At 41.9% G+C, this 24,719-nt stretch overlaps 1 protein-coding gene across 3 annotated transcripts in view; it reads right to left on the bottom strand.

The window, feature by feature from the left end:
* Window positions 1-24,719, bottom strand: part of FYB1 (FYN binding protein 1) — a 150,848-nt gene that overhangs the window by 13,598 nt on the left and 112,531 nt on the right. For 2 of the 3 annotated variants that reach the window (XM_059694891.1, XM_059694894.1), the window contains exons 10-16: window positions 12,134-12,156; window positions 9,880-9,946; window positions 8,919-9,056; window positions 7,040-7,065; window positions 4,630-4,696; window positions 1,399-1,489; window positions 289-451 (exon numbers count right to left, since the gene is read on the bottom strand). In XM_059694891.1, the coding sequence (XP_059550874.1) occupies window positions 289-451; window positions 1,399-1,489; window positions 4,630-4,696; window positions 7,040-7,065; window positions 8,919-9,056; window positions 9,880-9,946; window positions 12,134-12,156 (575 nt within the window). The remainder of the gene's footprint in view (window positions 1-288; window positions 452-1,398; window positions 1,490-4,629; window positions 4,697-7,039; window positions 7,066-8,918; window positions 9,057-9,879; window positions 9,947-12,133; window positions 12,157-24,719) is intronic. The other variant, XM_059694893.1, reaches the window with a different exon arrangement.

Raw genomic sequence — 24,719 nt, 5'->3', positions numbered from 1 at the left:
GCAGGCAACTGTGATTTCAATGCACACACAAGGGTCTCCTGATGCTGGGTGTCTGTGGGACCCACTTTCAAAAAGCACCAATTTGGTGCTGCCGTGGGAAATAGAGCAGATGGGAAATAAAAAGAGATGGGAATCAGATATGTTGATTGCAACACAGCAAGAGTTCTTAATGTTTTCCATAATTCACAAAGCATAGAAGGAAAGAGTTAATGAAAGCAGGGGTGGTCATTGAGCCTTGTTTGGCTGCTAAATTCTGAGGGCTTCTCGGAAGAGTAGTCAGTGACTTACATTTGCCTTCGTCATTCCTGCAGAGAACTTTTGTATCATCGGTGTTTTGTATAACTTCGAGGGATTCGCCAGGCTTCACCTGTAGCTCTCTGTTCCCCCACTTTTTAGAAGTTAAGGATGGAACAACTGTGGTTGAATACAGGACCCTAATTTCACCATCATACTGGAAAAAAACACATTATTAATTGATGAGTATTATTCAAGTAACACATTTATTGATGTATTTATTAAGAAAGTCTTTGCTAAATAAACAGTTCCTTGTTTTTAAAAGATAATGTAAGAACAGCGAAGAAATTTTTTTTTTTTGAAAAATCACATATAACCTCACCAACCTAATTTAATATTTTTAATTAAAAAATGTATTAAAGTTTATGTACATTATTTTTATACACTCATATATTTTAAAATTATAATCACTGTGTTTAGCTAACACCTCAATAACCTCACGTAATTACCATTTCTTTTTTGTGGTGAGAACATTTAATAATTACTTTCAAGTATATAATACAGTACTGCTAGCTACAATCACCATGCTGTACATCAAATCCCTTAAACTTATTCATTTTATAACTGCAAGTTTATAAAACACTCTTTACCCTTAGACCAACATCTCCCCATTTCCCCCATCCGTCTTGCCTCTGGTAAACCCTCATTCTTCTCTGTGTTTCTGCAAGTTTGGCTTCTTTTAGATTCCACCTTTAAGTGACATCATACAATATTTGTCTTCCTCTGGCTTACTTCACTTAGTATTAAAGTCCATCCATATTGTCACAAATGGTAGGATTTTCTTCCTTTTTAATGGCTGAATAATATTCCATTGTATATACACTACATTATTTTATCCATCTTATGTTTAGATTATCTTATCAAAGTTTAAAGGATAGCTAAATTTAGATGGTTATTTCAGTATGTATATTATGTATGTATGAATTTGTTTAATTTGTTATAGGAATAAATTTAAACCTCAAATAAATTTCATAGAAAATATAGGAGTTATGATGGATAACTGCGATACTGATCATTATACTTCTAAAATATTCATTTTGGAACTTAAAAATCATAGGATTTTTTTTTCATTAGCACTCTGTATGATATTTAAATATGACATACTTTAAATTTTTTCCTGAAGTCTTTTTCTTCTTTTTCCTGCTTTTTTAGCTTCTTAAGGTCTTTCTCTTCTGTTTTGGCCTTGGCTCCTTGACTGAGAAGGCAGAACACATGTAAAACAACACTTAGTTTAGAAAATATAAAAAGAATAATGTATAATAAAAACGTCAGTCATAACATCAAATTCTTGTTAAATTTTGTTTTTAATTATTTTTCTTAATACAGCCATTGTCATAAATGATGACATTTCATAATGCAGAAGAGGCTCTTCAAGAGAATAGATTCCGAATTAAAATGGAAGTGAGAGATGATCTAAGAGTTGAACTGTATGAAGTCACTGAGGAATAGTTTAAACATGGTCACATATCAGTAGTTTCATATGATTCAACCTATTCTTGAACCCCTTCTATTTTTCACTCCTTCCTAGATAATTAAATGAATCAGCCAATGTCATAGAAAATGCTTTTTTAAAAAGAGCACTTAAAAATGGATTTTCATAGCTTAAAAAGTTTATCCACATATTGGCCTTTTCATATCGACTTAAAGTGGAGCCATACTGATACCAATTGGACTAGAGCCAATTGTCGTAAGAGGTGAATAAGCCCAAGACAGTGGTTCTCCAGCTTGGCCCCAGACAGCTCACCTGGGAAGCTTTCTGCCATATATATTTATGTATATGTGTATATTATATATTTCAATATATTTTTACTGATTTCAGAGAGGAAGGGAGAGGGAGAGAAAGATAGAAACATCAGTGATGAGAGAGAATCATGGATCGGCTGCCTCCTAGAAGCCTCATACCAGGGATCGAGCCTGCAACCTGGGTATGTGCCTTTACCGGGAATCAAACCGTAACCTCCTGGTTCATAGGTTGATGCTCAACCACTGAACCATGCCAGCCAGGCTTACCTGGGAAGCTTTTAAAAAATAAATTGCCCTTGCCCAATTCCTAGCAATTCTGATTACATTAAACTAATTTAAAATTCAAATTAATTAGACTAAGTGGGGTTGGTGTACTGAAAGCATGTCAAACTCAAAGGCTAACACGGGCCAAATAAACAAGGTTTAAGTTTATGTGAGCTGCAAAAAAAAAAAAAATAAAAGCTTCAATTTTCATAGAAACATGGGCTTATTTCAATAGAGACATGCTGAATTAAAAGGGCTGAAATAAATGAGTTAACATAAAATGATAGAACATTTTAATAAAAATTAATATTTTTTCTTGAACATTAACTTACCAGACACTGAATAACTGCAAAATAATTGTAATGCAAATAAACTTATTTTTCTTGTTCTCTGAAAGCACAATGTTTCCTGTTGCTCACACCAAACAAGTCAGTCCAAGACTAATGACGTGGCAATTGGCTGCTAAAATATTCGCTGCTAGTATTAGTGGAGAAAAATGGTGCGCCTGTGCATAAGGCACATAAGGGAAATGAATGCAACACGATTACAGTCACCAGTCACTAGCGAACGTTGTAGCTCATTATTAATAATTATGTATAACAGGATATTTTAAAAATTAAGTGACGAAATTTTTATTAAAACGTTTCTTACATACCGTTTTATTGGCTGGGCCACAAAAATATTCGTTGTGAGCCGCATGTGGCCTGCGGGCTGCGAGTTTGACAAGACAAAATTTTGTCTATGACTGATTTATTTAAAATGTTGTTTCTTCAATTCTTAACCTTAGAATTTAGTGAATTCCCTGTGAGATGAGTCAGGACAATATTCTGCTTCCTCACTCAGTATCTCCCATCCTATGGTACTCTGGGCAAGAGCACAACACTCCATACCCCATGAGCACTCTGACATTATCACAATATACACGAACGTTAAAACTTTCCCTCCCAAAAAAAGAATTTATTTAAAAATAGAATACTGTGCTAGAGAGCATAAAATTGTTTTAAACTCTGAAAATAAGCAACCGGTAAGAAAACAGTTGCATGTCACATTAAGTTGAATCAGCTGGTGTTTATTTTTCTTGAAGAAAAGGGTCAGTGTGTGACTCTGGGTTCCTAGAGAGCTGTTGCACGGAATGTAGTGGCATTTCTGCAGTAATATAAAACAGAAGAAGGAATTGAACACTGCCAGGCATAGAAGCCATTTCCCACTGGCGAGGAATATTAAAGCTAAACAGTGCTGAAGATGACATTTTCCATTCATGGGGAACAGAGACAGGAGACCCGCTCTCCTTTCAGCTTTTTTGTCGTTCTGCCTATGGAGTGTGATGTTCATCTATAAATGACAGCACATTTTCCCTTCAGTTTCTTTAATCTTGGCACTGTCTCTTGTCCAGTAAAATTAGTTTAACAATCTTGATAAAAAATAAATACTTTGAGTTTATTTATGCATTTATTACCAGTGCAACTCAGAAGACATCACTTATTGTATTCCACTTATGTTACTTTCACCCTTCAACTAATCAAGTCCAGAATCTTTTTGTTCACTTTTCTTTTTTTCTTAAAAAAGCCAGAGATGTGTTTTCTTTTATACACAGTAGGTATCAGATCATCTCACATAGTTATTGAACCATAAAAATACATCCTATGATGTGATTTCCTATTTCAAAAGAGTTTTCAAAAGGAACACCTTTTGTATCAACTGATTTTAGATTATCTCACAATTTTAGCCTAAAATTAAATTGAAACCTTAGGTGAGCTAAAGAATGTCCCTATTCACTGTTGACTTATTATTATTATTATTATTTGAATGGACCTTTGAGAAACTGATGCTTTTGTGAAAAAGAGACAGACAAGAAATCCTGTTAAAGAACAAATCTTCCTCCCATAAAGAGGCTTAAACAAGGTAGGTGGAGGCTGATATGTAAAATAAGAAGAGTAGTCAAGACAAAATGGTTTTGGGGAAAGAGTAAAAATAAAGGGAGGAGATGAATCAGTAAGATCAATGTGATCAAGCTCTCAGATATTTTCTCAGTGAATGAATGAATGCAGACATCGGTGAGTCAGGGAGCAGAGGATAATCAGGGGACAATGAGCAGGACCACAGGGAGAGGGGAGGGAAAGGGGAAGAGGTGAGGAAGGAGAGAGAGAAAGAGGAGGGTCAGGGTTATCCTCACAAACCTGGCAGAAAGTTAGAGCTGGGACCAGGGAGAAGATAGAGGGAACACAATCTCACACTGTACATGCATACCCATCGGAGTTTGATCTGAGTTCCATTTTTTTGAGCAGTCTCATTTTCATCACGTCATTGTAATGAGAACATCATACTTACCTCATGTCTGCCGAAGGCGAGGGGTAATCAGAGGCATCAACATCATCATAGACTTCGTCCCCCACATCTAACAAAAGACAAAATATCAAATGTTGAAATGCTGTTAGTTTAAATTTCGACATGAGCATTTAATGTTTCAAGGAGAACAAAATAAGTGTTCCTATGGCCTCTGTACATTTCTCCCGGAAGTAGTGTCTGTTCCTTAAAGGGGAGAAGTTCCTACCTCCTTGGATGCCTGTGTTAAATGTCCCTCCAAATGCCAGTGACCATGAAAAACCCCAAACAGTGACAGGTTATTTGAAGATTGACAAGTGTGATGAACGGCAGTATTAGTAGGTTACTGACCAAAAAATCACATTATTGGTCAATGGCAGTATTGAAATCAAGATTTTGGGGGGATTTGAGGTGCTATAATAATATATCATTTTATTTTTAAAAATTCTTATTTATTTATTTTAACCTTCACCTGAGGACATGTCCATTGATTTTTTTTTTTTTAAGGGTGAGGAAGTGGGGGCAGGGGAAGAGAAGAGAGGGAAAGAGAAACACTGATGTGAGGGAGAAACATCTGTCGGTTGCCTCCCCTATGTGCCCAGATCGGGGATCAAACTCACAACTCAAGTATGTGCTCTTACTGGAAAGCAAACCCACACCTTTTGATGTATGGGATGACGCTCTAACTAACTGAGTCACCTGGCCAGGGCTCATTCTATGTCTAGTCTCTCTATCTACTTATCTATCTACCTCTCTATCAATCATTCTCTTTTACTCATTGATCTGTTCCTCATTAACTTTTACCTTACAGTAATATTATGTATATTAGGTATGGTACCACCTTAAAAGGAAAAGAATATTCTACTAATAAGACAGTTCTATTACCAGCAGGTATTGTGAATCCATATTGGTGGAAAAGTTGCTATGACCTTAACTGGTTCAATGGCTTTTCTAGTCTGTGTAGTTACTGTTCCTCCTTCTAGACTTTTTGTTAATAAAGATCCACAGCAAATGAAGAGATGAGTGGAAGAGTACAAATGTTTTAATGAACAATTATTATAGAAAATGTAAATGTTCTCTGGTAGTGGCAAGGACCTGATTTCCTTTAAATCTTTGTGTGTGTGTGTGTGTGTGTGTGTGTGTGTGTGTGTGTGTCCCACTTCGGTTAATTAATTTCAAAGGATAAAACCTGCTTAGCTATTTGAAGAATCCATAATAAACATGTTGAAAAAAATGACACATTGGTTTCCAGATAAGGAAAATATTACTACCCCATGTACATACATTTAGAACATAGAAAAAAAAAGAAAATTAAAACAAAAAATACAATTGATCAAAATTTCTTACATTTTATTCCTGCTCTTTGTGGAGCTGTTTCTTGAATATGCTTTGAAAATTATAGATTAGAACACAAGATCATCATTACTTATTGACTAATTTTAATTAGTGACTTACATACTTTCCCAAATAGATAACTGAAAAACTTAGATAAACAGCCTGAAAGAACATATTATCTTAGTGTTTGGTTTGCTCTTTCAATTTATTTAAAAATTAAAACAAAAAGTTTTTGAAAGCCCCTGAATATTCTTGTGAGACATTTTATTTTGTTCAAGTAAATGTTAAGAAAAAAAATTTAAAAATCTGTTTCAGCACAGGTAAAAAAAAAAAAAAAAAAAAAAAAAAAAAGCTGTCCTATTTGGTTTGGCTCAGTGGACAGAGCCTGTGGACCAAAGGGTTCCAGCTTCTATTCCAGTCAAGGGCACATACTTGGTTGCAGGCTCCTCCCCTGCCCTGGCCCTGATCAGGGCTCATGCAGGAGGCAACCAATTGATGTGTTTCTCTCACATCAGTGTTTCTCTCTGTCTTTCCCTCTCTCTCCCCCACTCTCCCTAAAAATCAGTGGGAAAATATCCTTGGGAGAGAATTAAAAAAAAAAAAAGCTGATTGAAATTGTACAAAATTTTTTTTTATATTTAGCAGTGGAAAATTTTCCAAATATAACATAAATTAGACACTTAAACAAGTAAAAAAAAAAAAGATTTAGAAGGGCCTTGGTGGCATCTAATCTGATTTGTTTTTAGAAATCGTTACACAAAAGTCCAATATATGAAGCTCTGATTGAATTGGGGTGCGGGAACACGGGGAAGTTGGTGTCTACTCCTGCCTGCTTATCCCTTTCTCCATTATGACCCTTATCCACTGGGAGAACTGTTTAAAAACCATCAATATTTAAAATTTTCATCTTCAGGCTATTTCATTGTTGAGAAACTGTGAAGTTCCTAGACAAGGTTACACAACTTATTATTTTCAGTCAGAACTTTAATCCAGATATTATGACTATATCCAATGATTTCTCACTCACCAATCTGCAAGAAATGAAATATATAGTTATATATAGTTAGTTTTTATTACTTACCCAATTGTTTAGGAGGAGCAGGGAAACTGGAAAGAAAATGAAAACACAATTATAATCAGACCAATATAAACACAGAAATCGACTCCTCTATTTTACAGAGACATGAACAATAACAGACTGGGGGCTTATTGAGGCTAATCAATCTATTGATGGTCATTCCTTTCTCATCCTCCATTTCTCCATTAAGTCCAGTTTCTGTCCATTGATTTGGAATTTAGCAAGACTTTTTTGAACTCCAATGTTAGTCAAAAAAGTCAAGAGTCAAGACATTCAGTGGTTTATTTTCTCATAGCCATTGGATCAATGTTTTCAGATTTGTTCTATGAGGTATGGGCATATTATTACCACAAGGTAAATTAAATGGCCTCAATATTTTGAATTCATTGTGGCATAGCTCAGGCCAAAACTGTTTGTTTTACTCAAAGAGTAGAAATGCAAAATTGACATTTACAAAGGTCTAGGAATCTTCATATGACCATGTTTCCCCAATATATATCCCCAAACAGGAGAATGGTGAATAAGAGAGGCATAGCCATTGAAACAAGTGAGAGAGAGCTTATTAATAGAAGTGATCTGAAATCAGGATTGGGTGTCATTTAGTTGCAACAGAAAAAGATCTTTGCTTTTATTACTCCCTGAACTTTAAGCACACACACAGACACACACACACACACACACACACACACACACAACTGGAAGAATGGTGCACAGTTTTACGAAAGTATGAGAGGTCATTAGTTCAAATAATCCAAAATTAGGATTAGCTTTTGTGTAATTGAAGCAGAAAAAATAACCGTGGCTTTTATTTCTAAGAAAGGATTATATTTGAGTAATGCTTCATCAAAAGACTTGTTATGTTCAGCTATAATTTTAAGTATCCTATTTATTGAGTAATGTTTTAGTGTCTCACAAAAGGGTTGAATCATGTACCAGATAACATGATTAAGATCTTTCAAATTCACATGAATGGAATTTGTACTAAGGGTTATTTTTGGATGGAGAGAGAAAATTGTTGCATTAACTTTTATTTAGACAAACTGAAGATATTTAGGATAACTTTAGTATAGTATAAATATAATCATTCAAATAGAATTAATATGTCACTATTGTGAAAGTGAGTTACAAAAACTTTAAATAGTGTGTTTAGAGAAAGGAAATTCCAAATGTGTTCTTTATGTCTAACAAATTACTTTTTAAAAGAGTAAGTATATTTTGCCCTAGCTGGTTGGGCTCAGTGGATAGAGTGTTGGCCTGTGGACTGAAGGGTCCCTGGTTCCCTTCTGGTTAAGGGCACATGCTTGGGTTGGGGGCTCAATCCCCAGTAGGCGGCGTGCAGGAGGCAGCCGATCAATGATTCTCTCTCATCATTGATGTTTCTCTCTCTCTCTCTCTCTCTCTCTCTCTCTGTCTCTCTCTCTCTCCCTTTCCTTTCTGAATCAATAAAAAGATATATTTTTTAAAAGAGTAAGTATATTTTGAGGAGTAGTTAATGTAAAATATTATATAATAAAATGTGGCATAGGAATTGTGAGCTTTTGGATCTAATGTTACAGTTTAAAAAGTCTTATTAAGTTATGAGTGTGTGAAGATATGTGTGTGCACATATATGTATGTGTGTGTATTTGTGTATGTTTGTCAGGAAAACAAAATATATCTTTGAACTATAATGTTTTATTTTAAATACTTTGTGCTCCTCTTATGTAAATGCATGAGTTTAAGGGTGAGACAGTAAGTAAGGCTAAGATAATTAATTTAAAATAATATTAAAATTGTGTAAGTCTGTCAGAATTCGGTTATCAGTTAAAAAATATTAGTAGGATTTGATTAAATTAATATTAGTGTAGTTATTGTGCACTGGATTTGGTTGGTTGACTCTTACGATGAACCTTCATTATTGTCTGACTCAGAGTCTTTAGGTTTCTCTCGTATACTTTTCTTTCTGTCATCTTTTCCCTTTAAAATCTTCAAAATCCCCCAGGACCAGGAGTTACTCTTCTCTTCAACCTGTAGTGTGGAGCTTAGGGGCATGCAGGCATTGATCAGAATGGAATAATCAGTGGAACACGAAGACATTGGGTGGACATTCAGGCTTGCTATAATTAGGCTGCATTGATCATTCAGGCATTGTTGTAAACAAGATGATGCAATTAAACTTACTCGTTCAAGTCATGAGCTCTGAATACTGCTGCTTAGGAAGGTAAGGAGTACGTACGTGGTATTTTTTTTTTCTATTTGGGGAGTTTTCTCTTGGTTCTTAAAATAGTAAGCTAAGTCAAGATTAAGTTTCAAACATCAATTGAGCTTTATTTTTTATTAAAAGTAAGTAACTAATAGGTCTTACAATTTAAAATATGCCATTTTGAAAGTTTAAACAACTAAAGGGTAGGGCATTCAGTACTGGTTTTGCCATAGATAGAATATGGTCTCAATTTACTTGGGGTTCCTATGACTATGATTATTATACAAAGAATAGCTAGGCAACTGATAGACTCTTTGGAGCCTGTTGTAAAAGTAAATTCTTAATTGATAAATAAATGATTGGGAATAGTCTGGAAAATAAAAACTACAATAGCTGCAATTCTTTAACTCTTTTTAAAATAACTTCTTTTGACGTAATTTCCTAGGTTTTTCCAAACAATATAATACTTCATTTGAATGTGGTGTAATTATACTTCCTGATTTATGACTGTTAACTAAACATTTAAATCATTTTTTGGTAATTTAAAAAAGAATACCATTTCTGCTTTTTTATTCTAACTACAATCCAAAACTTCAGTAAATATAGTAGATTTTAATAAATATAATAATTTGCAAAATGGAAATTCACTGATTATTCTTACCCATCATCAGCATCTTCCTCTTCAATCCCATCATAAATATCGTCATCTGGGGGAGGTGGGAACATCCCTTCATTTGGGTTAAGAGGGAAAAAGCTTCTGTTAGTTTTGTAATTTGGTCATGTAATAGTCGCTTGAACTTTGATAATAAATATGCCTCATTTAACTGTACAAAACATAGTAGCTATTTAAGTAAATAGCTACTTAAATAAAAGTAGTAGCTATTTAAATAAAAAATATTTTTACTCTCTCACTCTCACATAGATAGTAGGTACATAGTTCTGTGTATACAGAATTTTTAGAGATGAATATAATACCAATATGAGGGATAATAAAAGTTACTGTGCACTAGAGAGAAATGGATAGAATAAATATTATAAAAAGAAATATTAAATAAAGAATAGAGTTAAATATTTATTGTTAAAAAGAGAGGGGAGAAGATGATAAGAAAAAGCAGGCTGCGTGGGGCAACCAGGCCGGCGGGGGGTGCCGTGAGGGGCGACTAAGCCAGCAGGGGCGGAGCAATTGGGGGCTACCAGGCCAGCAGGGGGGGCGCAGTTAGGGGTGACCAGGCTGGCAGAGGGGGGCAATTGGGGGTGACCAGGCCAGCAGGGGGTGCAGTTAGGAGCAATCAGGCCAGCAGGGAGGGAGAAGTTGGGGGTGACCAGGCCAGTAGAGGGGGGGCAGCTAGGGGTGATCAGGCCAGCACGCAGAGGCAGTGAGGGGTGATCAGGCTGGTGGTGGGGGGGCAGTTAGGGGTGATCAGGCAGGCAGGCAGGTGAGTGACTAGGAGCCAGCAGTCCTGGATTGTGAGAGGGATGTCCAACTGCCGGTTTTGGCCCGATCCCCAGGATCGGGCCTGAACCGGCAGTTGGACATCCCCCGAGGGGTCCCAGATTGGAGAGGGTGCAGGCTGGGCTGAGGGGAACCCACCCCTGTGCACGAATTTCATGCACTGGGCCTCTAGTTTACAATAGCCAAGTGTCCATCAGATGTTCATTACAGCATTATTTACAATAGCCGAGTGTCCATCAGTAGGTGAACGGATAAAATAGCTGTGGTATATTTTAACAATGGATTACTACTTGGCTATAAAAAAGGACACCTTACCCTTTGCAACAGCATGAATGGACCTGGAGAGTATTGTGCTAAGTGAAATAAGCCAGTCAGAGAAAGGCAAATACCATATAATTTTACTCATATGTGGAATCTAATGAACAAAACAAACTAACAAACAAAACAGAAACAGACTCATAGATAGAAAACAGATTGACAGCTGTTAGAGGGGAGGGGTCTGGGACTGGGTGAAAAAGGTGAAGGGATTAAGCAAAAAAAAAAAGTCTCATAGACACAGACAATAGTATGGTGATTACCAGAGGGGAAGGGGAGTAAGGGGAGGTAGAAGAGAGTAGAGAGGGGACAGATATATGGTGATGGAAGAGACCTGACTTGGAGTGGTGTACACACAGTACAATATACAGGTGATGTATTATAGAATTATACAGCTGAAACCTATATAATTTTATTAATCAATGTCATGCCAATAAATTTGATAAAAATTTTAGAAAACATACAATGAACTTGAAATTTGACTTTTCGGATGAAAATGTTAGCTGCAAAGTTGTGTTTTTTTAAAAAAATATATTTTATTGATTTTTTACAGAGAGGAAGGGAGAGGGTTAGAGAGTTAGAAACATCAATGAGAGAGAAACATTGATCAGCTGCCTCCTGCACAACCCCTACTGGGGATGTGCCCGCAACCAAGGTACATGCCCTTGACCGGAATCAAACCTGGGACCCTTCAGTCCGCAGGCCGATGCTCTATCCACTAAGCCAAACCGGTTAGGGCTGTTAGCTGCAAAGTTTTAGTAAAATTCCCTTATACTGTTGATGAGAAGTCAAGGGTTTTTAGGAGTCACAGCTGAGGTGACCATATAAGTTATACAATCAAGGATACTTCTGAACATGAAGGAGGAGCTCTAGTAATGATGCCTATACCACTGGCACAAGCAGCACTGCCCTGGGCACACTGAAAGTGGAGCCAACTTCTGACCCATAACGAGCATGGGAGAAAGAAGTGAATTGCTCAGGGTCACTCGGTGGCCACGGCTGAAATCCAGGCCACTGGTTTCAGTCCAGTGTTCATTCTACCACTTTAATATGCTCTTCGTGAGGTGCAGACAAAGGAATTTCACCATTAATATACACAAAAATGTTGAAGACTTGGAGAAACTTCTGCTAAAAGTGTGTGGCTTACCTCCACTTCCACTCTGACTGTGGCTAGAAAAGAAACAGAGACAGATTAAATTCGCATATGAGTTATATAGTTATCAAGAAAAGAAGTACTTGTATTGAGCAGTTATACCAAAGAGAAATAAGACTCCCGTTAAAAGTTCTTAGGATATGTGAAGAAGAAGAAAAATTGTTCTGTTTCATAAGAGATGAATAGTAACAGGGCCCATAGTAACAAAGCAAAATACAAAACAAATTTAATAAGAATCAAGTGAGTTTTGATACTACATAAAGAATTCAAAACAATGCTACTGTTTGCTCCTAACATTTTCCCATAAGGCAGTTTTCAACTTATACATTATTACATCATTCCATAGATGGATTTATATTAAAAAAGAGTATTATTCCATGGGGCATATAGAACTATTATTGCATTAAATCAATTCTCTTTCAACATCTTATAACCACAGCATTTTGCTCTTAGTACATAACATTACATCTTATTTTAAACAGGACAAGTTTTAAAAATTGAAATCTTACTCATGGGGCTTTATAGAGTGTAGTTCCCGATTTTCTAAATCCAGACTGCTTGTATTTCTTACTTATTTATATATCATTCTACATCCCTATATTTATTTTTTTGTTAATCCTAACTCAAAGATATTTTTTCTGCTGATTTTTAGAGAGAGAGAGGAAGGGAGGGGAAGAGACAGAGAGAGAGAGAAACATCGATGTGAGAGAGACACATGGATTGGTTGCCTCAAGCCTGCAACTGAGATATGTGCCCTTGACTGGAATTGAATCTGTGACCTTTCAGTCCCCAGGCCGATGCTCTAATCACTGAGCCCCAGCTAGGGTACTATATCCCTAGTTTATCATCATGTTTCCTTGCCTGTGTTTGCCACTAAAATGTGAATTCTGTGACAGCAAAGGAAGTGTAAATTGTGAGACCTGGAACATCTCAGAATTCATCTGCTTCAATTCCCTCAATCTGTTGAAAAGAAACGGAAGCTCTGAGAAATTAAATGACTTGGCCAAACCTTTTCAATGAACTGAAGAGCTGAGACCAGAACCTCATCTGCCGGGGTCCAGCCCCAGCAGGTCCAGGGGTCCCCAAAGGTGTGGACGGAGTCGGCGAAGAAGGAAGGACACGGAGACAGCGTTCAGTTGATCAGCAGCCTAGCCAGGATCTCCAGCCAAGTTCTGGTCTTGATCTCCAGAGAGGCTCTGCTTAGGCTCTCCAGAGAGGTTCTGTCCAGGTACTCCAGTCAGGTTCAGTGTCCAGGTTCCAGTCAGGTTCTCCTGCCAATCTCTGTAGTCAGGTTCAGTCCAGGATCCCTTGCCATGTTCTCCCGCTAGGCTCTGTCTCTAGGCTCCGAGGCCAGTCCCTCTCCAGGATCCTCCGGCATGCTCTCTCCAGCAAAGTTCTTCTGTCTCTAGGCTCCATGTAGATTCTGTCTTCTTGATTCTGTTCTAAGTTCTGAGTGTTTCTGTCTTGTTACAACTGTATTTATACCAGTTGATTCAATCCTATCAATCTCTATTACAAAGGTTAGGGCGTTTCTTATCTCCATTCCAGGGAGAAAAGATTATGTAGTTTAAGCATGATTGTTCGTAGTTAAAGGGATTAATTACCCGCCTGGCACTTAGTTGAGGGGTTTTATTCCCTCCCTAACTTCAGGGGAAAATCCCTACCTGGGGATTCAACCTTTCTCGGAGAGGTGACCTTGGTTAAAACACAGCGCCAAGAAGGTGAGCTGCCGGGGTCCAACCCCAGCGGGTCCAGGGGTCCCCAAAGGTGTGGACGGAGTCGGCGAAGAAGGAATGTCACGGAGACAGCGTTCAGTTGATCAGCAGCCTAGCCAGGATCTCCAGCCCGGATCTCCAGAGAGGTTCTGCTTCGGATCTCCAGCGAGGTTCTGTAGCCATGTTCCCTCGCTAGGTTCTCCAGCCAGGTTCTGTCCAGGCTCTCCAGTCAGGTTCAGTGTCCAGGTTCCAGTCAGGTTCTCCTGCCAATCTCTGTAGTCAGGTTCAGTCCAGGATCCCCTGCCATGCTCTCTCGCCGGGCTCCGCCTCCAGGCTCCAAGGCCAGTCCCTGTCCAGGATCCTCTGGCATGCTCTCGCCAGCGAAGTTCTTCTGTCTTTAGAGAACGTTCTGTGTAGGTTCTGTGCCTAGGCTCTGTCTCTCTTGGTCCTGTCTTCCAAGCCCTGTGTTCTCAGTTCTGTGTCTGAAGTTCTGTCTCTCTTGGTTCTGTGTTCTAAATTCTGTCTCTTTCTGTCTTGTTACAACTGTATTTATACCAGTTGATTCAATCCTATCAATCTCTATTACAAAGGTTAGGGCGTTTCTTATCTCCATTCCAGGGAGAAAAGATTATGTAGTTTAAGCATGATTGTTCGTAGTTAAAGGGATTAATTACCCGCCTGGCACTTAGTTGAGGGGGTTTTATTCCCTCCCTAACTTCAGGGGAAAATCCCTACCTGGGGATTCAACCTTTCTCGGAGAGGTGACCTTGGTTAAAACACAGCGCCAAGAAGGTGAGCAAACATATTTAGGACCGTATGCCATATATGCCAGGTCCCTTAAAACAGCAAGGATGGACCGGCTCCCGGCAAATTCCCCCTTTTTTATTTTTTAAAAGCAAGCATTAAAAAGAAAAACCTGAAACGCTCTCTTGATCCATTTTAAGAGTAGGATTGGCGCTTTCCGCTATTACCTGAGTCCTGATCTATCATCCCAGGGAGAGCTTGCCAATCGTGCACTTTCCCAGGGTAGAAAGGCTGCAGTGGGGTTTAAGGATAAGGCTCCTTGGGCCTACCTTCTCCCATGCCATTACATTTACCTTTCCTTCCTCAGAAAAGCATGGACATACTTCTTGTATAAAACATTCTGTCTGACTGGGAGTAACCTTAACTCCTCTGCTAGCAAGCATATGTGTTAAAAGATCAATACGGAGTCTTTTTTCTTTAGACTCAGTATGGCACATCTTCTTAATCTAAAGATCAATACAGAGTCTTCTTTCTTTGGACTCAGTATGGCACATCTTCTCAATCTAAGTTCTGTACTATCCACCTTCTTACCCTATTTATCCTCTATAGGGGGTCTGTAGCACCCTGGTGGAGTCCTATCCGTCCCGAGTGTGGGGGTTTTCAAGGGGGGGGGGCTTACCTAAGGGAATCCTGTTCCAGGGATTCCCAAAGGTGTGGACAGAGTCGGCGAAGACTATCCACCCTCTTCCTACGGTGGAGTCCTATCCGTCCCGAGTGTGGGGTTCTCAATGGGGGGGCTTACCTAGGGGAATCCTGTTCCAGGGGTTCCCAAAGGTGTGGACGGAGTAGGCGAAGACTATCCACCCTCTTCCTACGGTGGAGTCTGATCCGTCCCGAGAGTGGGGCTTCTCAATGGGGGAGGGGGGCTTACCTAGGGGAATCCTGTTCCAGGGGTTCCCAAAGGTGTGGACGGAGTCGGCGAAGACTATCCACCCTCTTCCTACGGTGGAGTCCGATCCGTCCCGAGTGTGGGGGTTCTCAATGGGGGGGGGCTTACCTAGGGGAATCCTTTTCCAGGTGTTCCCAAAGGTGAGGACGGAGTCGGCGAAGACTATCCACCCTTTTCCTATGGTGGAGTCCTATCCGTCCCGAGTGCGGGGCGCTTACCTAGGGTCCCTGTTTGGGCGCCATATGCCGGGGTCCTGCCCCAGCGGGTCCAGGGGTTCCCCAAAGGTGTAGACGGAGTCGGCGAAGAAGGAAGGGCACGGAGACAGCGTTCAGTTGATCAGCATGGCGAGGTTCCTCTTGTCAGGGTCTCCAGGTAGGTCCAGTCACCAGGTTCTAGTCAGGCTCTCCTGCCAATCTCCGCAGTCAGGTTCAGTCCAGGATCCCCTGCCATGCTCTCTCGCCGGGCTCCGCCTCCAGGCTCCAAGGCCAGTCCCTGTCCAGGATCCTCTGGCATGCTCTCGCCAGCGAAGTTCTTCTGTCTTTAGAGAACGTTCTGTGTAGGTTCTGTGCCTAGGCTCTGTCTCTCTTGGTCCTGTCTTCCAAGCCCTGTGTTCTCAGTTCTGTGTCTGAAGTTCTGTCTCTCTTGGTTCTGTGTTCTAAATTCTGTCTCTTTCTGTCTTGTTACAACTGTATTTATACCAGTTGATTCAATCCTATCAATCTCTATTACAAAGGTTAGGGCGTTTCTTATCTCCATTCCAGGGAGAAAAGATTATGTAGTTTAAGCATGATTGTTCGTAGTTAAAGGGATTAATTACCCGCCTGGCACTTAGTTGAGGGGTTTTATTCCCTCCCTAACTTCAGGGGAAAATCCCTACCTGGGGATTCAACCTTTCTCGGAGAGGTGACCTTGGTTAAAACACAGCGCCAAGAAGGTGAGCTGCCGGGGTCCAACCCCAGCGGGTCCAGGGGTCCCCAAAGGTGTGGACGGAGTCGGCGAAGAAGGAATGTCACGGAGACAGCGTTCAGTTGATCAGCAGCCTAGCCAGGATCTCCAGCCCGGATCTCCAGAGAGGTTCTGCTTCGGATCTCCAGCGAGGTTCTGTAGCCATGTTCCCTCGCTAGGTTCTCCAGCCAGGTTCTGTCCAGGCTCTCCAGTCAGGTTCAGTGTCCAGGTTCCAGTCAGGTTCTCCTGCCAATCTCTGTAGTCAGGTTCAGTCCAGGATCCCCTGCCATGCTCTCTCGCCGGGCTCCGCCTCCAGGCTCCAAGGCCAGTCCCTGTCCAGGATCCTCTGGCATGCTCTCGCCAGCGAAGTTCTTCTGTCTTTAGAGAACGTTCTGTGTAGGTTCTGTGCCTAGGCTCTGTCTCTCTTGGTCCTGTCTTCCAAGCCCTGTGTTCTCAGTTCTGTGTCTGAAGTTCTGTCTCTCTTGGTTCTGTGTTCTAAATTCTGTCTCTTTCTGTCTTGTTACAACTGTATTTATACCAGTTGATTCAATCCTATCAATCTCTATTACAAAGGTTAGGGCGTTTCTTATCTCCATTCCAGGGAGAAAAGATTATGTAGTTTAAGCATGATTGTTCGTAGTTAAAGGGATTAATTACCCGCCTGGCACTTAGTTGAGGGGGTTTTATTCCCTCCCTAACTTCAGGGGAAAATCCCTACCTGGGGATTCAACCTTTCTCGGAGAGGTGACCTTGGTTAAAACACAGCGCCAAGAAGGTGAGCAAACATATTTAGGACCGTATGCCATATATGCCAGGTCCCTTAAAACAGCAAGGATGGACCGGCTCCCGGCAAATTCCCCCTTTTTTATTTTTTAAAAGCAAGCATTAAAAAGAAAAACCTGAAACGCTCTCTTGATCCATTTTAAGAGTAGGATTGGCGCTTTCCGCTATTACCTGAGTCCTGATCTATCATCCCAGGGAGAGCTTGCCAATCGTGCACTTTCCCAGGGTAGAAAGGCTGCAGTGGGGTTTAAGGATAAGGCTCCTTGGGCCTACCTTCTCCCATGCCATTACATTTACCTTTCCTTCCTCAGAAAAGCATGGACATACTTCTTGTATAAAACATTCTGTCTGACTGGGAGTAACCTTAACTCCTCTGCTAGCAAGCATATGTGTTAAAAGATCAATACGGAGTCTTTTTTCTTTAGACTCAGTATGGCACATCTTCTTAATCTAAAGATCAATACAGAGTCTTCTTTCTTTGGACTCAGTATGGCACATCTTCTCAATCTAAGTTCTGTACTATCCACCTTCTTACCCTATTTATCCTCTATAGGGGGTCTGTAGCACCCTGGTGGAGTCCTATCCGTCCCGAGTGTGGGGGTTTTCAAGGGGGGGGGGCTTACCTAAGGGAATCCTGTTCCAGGGATTCCCAAAGGTGTGGACAGAGTCGGCGAAGACTATCCACCCTCTTCCTACGGTGGAGTCCTATCCGTCCCGAGTGTGGGGTTCTCAATGGGGGGGCTTACCTAGGGGAATCCTGTTCCAGGGGTTCCCAAAGGTGTGGACGGAGTAGGCGAAGACTATCCACCCTCTTCCTACGGTGGAGTCTGATCCGTCCCGAGAGTGGGGCTTCTCAATGGGGGAGGGGGGCTTACCTAGGGGAATCCTGTTCCAGGGGTTCCCAAAGGTGTGGACGGAGTCGGCGAAGACTATCCACCCTCTTCCTACGGTGGAGTCCGATCCGTCCCGAGTGTGGGGGTTCTCAATGGGGGGGGGCTTACCTAGGGGAATCCTTTTCCAGGTGTTCCCAAAGGTGAGGACGGAGTCGGCGAAGACTATCCACCCTTTTCCTATGGTGGAGTCCTATCCGTCCCGAGTGCGGGGCGCTTACCTAGGGTCCCTGTTTGGGCGCCATATGCCGGGGTCCTGCCCCAGCGGGTCCAGGGGTTCCCCAAAGGTGTAGACGGAGTCGGCGAAGAAGGAAGGGCACGGAGACAGCGTTCAGTTGATCAGCATGGCGAGGTTCCTCTTGTCAGGGTCTCCAGGTAGGTCCAGTCACCAGGTTCTAGTCAGGCTCTCCTGCCAATCTCCGCAGTCAGGTTCAGTCCAGGATCCCCTGCCATGCTCTCTCGCCGGGCTCCGCCTCCAGGCTCCAAGGCCAGTCCCTGTCCAGGATCCTCTGGCATGCTCTCGCCAGCGAAGTTCTTCTGTCTTTAGAGAACGTTCTGTGTAGGTTCTGTGCCTAGGCTCTGTCTCTCTTGGTCCTGTCTTCCAAGCCCTGTGTTCTCAGTTCTGTGTCTGAAGTTCTGTCTCTCTTGGTTCTGTGTTCTAAATTCTGTCTCTTTCTGTCTTGTTACAACTGTATTTATACCAGTTGATTCAATCCTATCAATCTCTATTACAAAGGTTAGGGCGTTTCTTATCTCCATTCCAGGGAGAAAAGATTATGTAGTTTAAGCATGATTGTTCGTAGTTAAAGGGATTAATTACCCGCCTGGCACTTAGTTGAGGGGTTTTATTCCCTCCCTAACTTCAGGGGAAAATCCCTACCTGGGGATTCAACCTTTCTCGGAGAGGTGACCTTGGTTAAAACACAGCGCCAAGAAGGTGAGCTGCCGGGGTCCAACCCCAGCGGGTCCAGGGGTCCCCAAAGGTGTGGACGGAGTCGGCGAAGAAGGAATGTCACGGAGACAGCGTTCAGTTGATCAGCAGCCTAGCCAGGATCTCCAGCCCGGATCTCCAGAGAGGTTCTGCTTCGGATCTCCAGCGAGGTTCTGTAGCCATGTTCCCTCGCTAGGTTCTCCAGCCAGGTTCTGTCCAGGCTCTCCAGTCAGGTTCAGTGTCCAGGTTCCAGTCAGGTTCTCCTGCCAATCTCTGTAGTCAGGTTCAGTCCAGGATCCCCTGCCATGCTCTCTCGCCGGGCTCCGCCTCCAGGCTCCAAGGCCAGTCCCTGTCCAGGATCCTCTGGCATGCTCTCGCCAGCGAAGTTCTTCTGTCTTTAGAGAACGTTCTGTGTAGGTTCTGTGCCTAGGCTCTGTCTCTCTTGGTCCTGTCTTCCAAGCCCTGTGTTCTCAGTTCTGTGTCTGAAGTTCTGTCTCTCTTGGTTCTGTGTTCTAAATTCTGTCTCTTTCTGTCTTGTTACAACTGTATTTATACCAGTTGATTCAATCCTATCAATCTCTATTACAAAGGTTAGGGCGTTTCTTATCTCCATTCCAGGGAGAAAAGATTATGTAGTTTAAGCATGATTGTTCGTAGTTAAAGGGATTAATTACCCGCCTGGCACTTAGTTGAGGGGGTTTTATTCCCTCCCTAACTTCAGGGGAAAATCCCTACCTGGGGATTCAACCTTTCTCGGAGAGGTGACCTTGGTTAAAACACAGCGCCAAGAAGGTGAGCAAACATATTTAGGACCGTATGCCATATATGCCAGGTCCCTTAAAACAGCAAGGATGGACCGGCTCCCGGCAAATTCCCCCTTTTTTATTTTTTAAAAGCAAGCATTAAAAAGAAAAACCTGAAACGCTCTCTTGATCCATTTTAAGAGTAGGATTGGCGCTTTCCGCTATTACCTGAGTCCTGATCTATCATCCCAGGGAGAGCTTGCCAATCGTGCACTTTCCCAGGGTAGAAAGGCTGCAGTGGGGTTTAAGGATAAGGCTCCTTGGGCCTACCTTCTCCCATGCCATTACATTTACCTTTCCTTCCTCAGAAAAGCATGGACATACTTCTTGTATAAAACATTCTGTCTGACTGGGAGTAACCTTAACTCCTCTGCTAGCAAGCATATGTGTTAAAAGATCAATACGGAGTCTTTTTTCTTTAGACTCAGTATGGCACATCTTCTTAATCTAAAGATCAATACAGAGTCTTCTTTCTTTGGACTCAGTATGGCACATCTTCTCAATCTAAGTTCTGTACTATCCACCTTCTTACCCTATTTATCCTCTATAGGGGGTCTGTAGCACCCTGGTGGAGTCCTATCCGTCCCGAGTGTGGGGGTTTTCAAGGGGGGGGGGCTTACCTAAGGGAATCCTGTTCCAGGGATTCCCAAAGGTGTGGACAGAGTCGGCGAAGACTATCCACCCTCTTCCTACGGTGGAGTCCTATCCGTCCCGAGTGTGGGGTTCTCAATGGGGGGGCTTACCTAGGGGAATCCTGTTCCAGGGGTTCCCAAAGGTGTGGACGGAGTAGGCGAAGACTATCCACCCTCTTCCTACGGTGGAGTCTGATCCGTCCCGAGAGTGGGGCTTCTCAATGGGGGAGGGGGGCTTACCTAGGGGAATCCTGTTCCAGGGGTTCCCAAAGGTGTGGACGGAGTCGGCGAAGACTATCCACCCTCTTCCTACGGTGGAGTCCGATCCGTCCCGAGTGTGGGGGTTCTCAATGGGGGGGGGCTTACCTAGGGGAATCCTTTTCCAGGTGTTCCCAAAGGTGAGGACGGAGTCGGCGAAGACTATCCACCCTTTTCCTATGGTGGAGTCCTATCCGTCCCGAGTGCGGGGCGCTTACCTAGGGTCCCTGTTTGGGCGCCATATGCCGGGGTCCTGCCCCAGCGGGTCCAGGGGTTCCCCAAAGGTGTAGACGGAGTCGGCGAAGAAGGAAGGGCACGGAGACAGCGTTCAGTTGATCAGCATGGCGAGGTTCCTCTTGTCAGGGTCTCCAGGTAGGTCCAGTCACCAGGTTCTAGTCAGGCTCTCCTGCCAATCTCCGCAGTCAGGTTCAGTCCAGGATCCCCTGCCATGCTCTCTCGCCGGGCTCCGCCTCCAGGCTCCAAGGCCAGTCCCTGTCCAGGATCCTCTGGCATGCTCTCGCCAGCGAAGTTCTTCTGTCTTTAGAGAACGTTCTGTGTAGGTTCTGTGCCTAGGCTCTGTCTCTCTTGGTCCTGTCTTCCAAGCCCTGTGTTCTCAGTTCTGTGTCTGAAGTTCTGTCTCTCTTGGTTCTGTGTTCTAAATTCTGTCTCTTTCTGTCTTGTTACAACTGTATTTATACCAGTTGATTCAATCCTATCAATCTCTATTACAAAGGTTAGGGCGTTTCTTATCTCCATTCCAGGGAGAAAAGATTATGTAGTTTAAGCATGATTGTTCGTAGTTAAAGGGATTAATTACCCGCCTGGCACTTAGTTGAGGGGGTTTTATTCCCTCCCTAACTTCAGGGGAAAATCCCTACCTGGGGATTCAACCTTTCTCGGAGAGGTGACCTTGGTTAAAACACAGCGCCAAGAAGGTGAGCAAACATATTTAGGACCGTATGCCATATATGCCAGGTCCCTTAAAACAGCAAGGATGGACCGGCTCCCGGCAGTGAGCAAACATATTAAGAACCGTATGCCATATATGCCAGGTCCCTTGAAACAGCAAGGATGGACCGGCTCCCGGCACTCATCATCCTGCGTTCCTGGAGAACGTTGTTCTGGCTGCGCTCCCTGGACCGCCATGTTGACCCATTGGTTAATCTACCCACAACAGCTATCAGTCTGATATTATAACCAGACAGTATCATTATACACTCATATCTGCTTCCTCAACCTTAAAGGCAGATTAGAGAAATTGGTCTGATGCAAATCTATGGTTAATGTAGAAATAAAAATGTCTTGCTGATGGAACTTTATAGAAAATCACTCTATAAATGTTTTACTATGTAAGCAAGGAATTAACTTTTGATGAAGTTTAAGTATCCTCTTACAACTATTTTCACACTCATATTCTCTGACACTTGCTTTTGAGCATAAAGCAGAGAGTTAGAATTATGTGAAGAGTTACAATCTGGTTGGCTGACACTCATGGCAGATATGGCCCATCTTGGAAATTCTGATACTTAACTCCCAAAGAACCAGGTTATCAGAGTCAGGGGCAAAGCTGCCACACATTATTTAATCCCTAGAGCAATTCTGTTTTTATTAATTTTAGGGATAGAGGAAGGGAGTGATAGAATCATCAATGAGAAACATCTATCTAAGATACCCCACACACCCGCTACTGGAGATCAAGCCTGCAAGCCTGGCACGTGCCTTGATGGGAAATTTAACTGGCAACCTCCCTGTGCATGGGTTCATGCTCAACCAACTGAGCCACCCCGGCCCATGCCTAGAGCAATTCTTTAGCTTTCTCAAACCACTATTTAGAATACAAAACATTTAACAGATGAAAGAGAGGCAAGGAGAGGGAGAGTGTGAGAAAAGAGAAGGAAAGAGAAAAAGAACAAATGGAAGGAAAAAGGTAGGGAAACATACATAGAAAAATTTTGCTATGTGATGGAGGATTGGAATTTGCATTTGTAATTTCCTTTCTTTCAATTTTCATATTTATTCCAGAAATTGTCTTAAATGAGAAGAAAAAGAGAAGGACAGCTGTCAGGACCTGTGCCTTTAAGCCTGTGTCTGCTCAGAGAGGTTGTAGTGTACAGTCAGCTCTCCTGGAGGGATCAGGAAAGAGTAAAGAGTGCAAGGGACCAGGAGGCACTGGAGGAGGGAGGAGAGGAGGAGGCTGTCTCCTATTCTTGCCAGGACAAGCTGCTGGCTAGGCTATCGTCAGCATCTTTTCTTGTTCTAGGGACAAAGCATGTTCTGTTATGAGATCCCTGCCAGCAGCAGCTGTAGTTTCAAAAACAAAACTTGTGTAGAAATTATGTCTCTTCTTTCATTTTGTTATTAAGCATGCACGAGAGGAATGGAGGCTAGGAAATATTGTGGTTCTATACTTGCTTAACATGGAGCATTAAAACCATACCTCCAGTTCCATTTTATTACACAGAAGATTCTCTGCTACATGTCTACTAACTGGAGCGTGTCTTTTAGAGTTGTGGGATGTAGGGACTTGATGAGATGGAGAAGGTAGTAATGTTTGGGGATTAGTCACCTAGTATGGTTAAAGAATGTTCAATTTAAAAAATACCCTTCTTTTTTGTGGATTATTTTTTCTTGAGTATGTGCATCACTGTACACACGTATTTATTAATTCGATGCGGTTCTTCAGCCCCAAAACAAGAGAAATGTGATTTTGAAAAAATAACTAAAAGATAAATATATTATAACATGCTAATATAGGTAGAAGATGTATGTCCAAAAATTCTATAAATTTCAGACTGTGACTATGTAGAACTTTAACTGACCTTGAAACTGACATTTACTGACTCCCAAACTAGGTTAATGGGTTTCTGATGACTAAAGCTAATTCATGATCTGTAAATACCAGTGCGCATGTTGCATTTTTTGATGTATGTTGCATAAGTTATGGGCATAACATGGTAAGAGGCATTGCAGGCTATAATTCATTTTAGATCAAACTGCCAGAAAGAAACACAACAAATTTCATTAACACCAAGAGTGGAAGACCACAAGAGGGAAATTCAATTCTTCATGTGTCTTGAAAGTATGTTACTATTTTTGATAGTTTTAATTCTTTTTAATGGTTGGTGATTAAAACATTTTTTTCTTTGAAATCTGAGTGATGAAGAAAGCACACATTTTTACCAGAGAGAAGATCTAGCACAGATCACGTGCTTGGGGACCACAGTGGCGGATTCCCAAGGCCACAATGTGGGCCTAGGAAAACGAGGGTTTTATTGCTGGGGTGGACATTGTCCTTCTTTCCCTTCAACTTGAGGAGATTATGATTTTACCAGAAGGGGAGACACTGGAGGAAAGAAGGAATGAAAGGAGAGGGGGAATGGAAGAGCAAGAAGGAGAAGAATGGACGAGGAAGATCGGAGCTAGGGAGAAGAGACACAGGAGGAGGCATGGAAAAAGGAAACGGAAGCCTGAGAGGGGAAAGAAGAGAAGAAAAGGGACATGGGAAGAGTTGTCTCCTCTCTCCTCTTGGCTCCTCCATGTCTTGTTCGGTTCCTCTGCTGTGGGAAGGTGTTCCCAGGATTTGTGTGTGGGAACTTCATCCTAATCTGGTGGAATGAATGGGCAATGGAAAGTTGGCCCCTTAGTTGATACACAGGGATCATAGGGAATGGAGTTTTTACTTTTATACTTTTAAATATATTTTTATTGATTTCAGAGAGGAAAGGAGAGAGAGAAATAGAAACATCAATGATGAGAAAGAATTATTGACTGGCTTCTACATGCCCCCTACTGGGGACTGAACCCACAACCCTGGGACATATCCTGACCTGGAATTGAACCATGACCTCCTGGTTCATAGGCGGATGCTCAACCACTGAGCCACACCAACTGGGCTACTTTTGTACTTTGAAAGAGTGAAGTAGAGTTATA

Source organism: Myotis daubentonii, chromosome 4 (genome assembly GCF_963259705.1).
Source record: "Myotis daubentonii chromosome 4, mMyoDau2.1, whole genome shotgun sequence".
NCBI classification, from domain to species: Eukaryota; Metazoa; Chordata; class Mammalia; order Chiroptera; family Vespertilionidae; genus Myotis; species Myotis daubentonii.
Note: the sequence above shows the minus strand (reverse complement) of the source record. Positions and strands in the feature narration are given on the sequence as shown.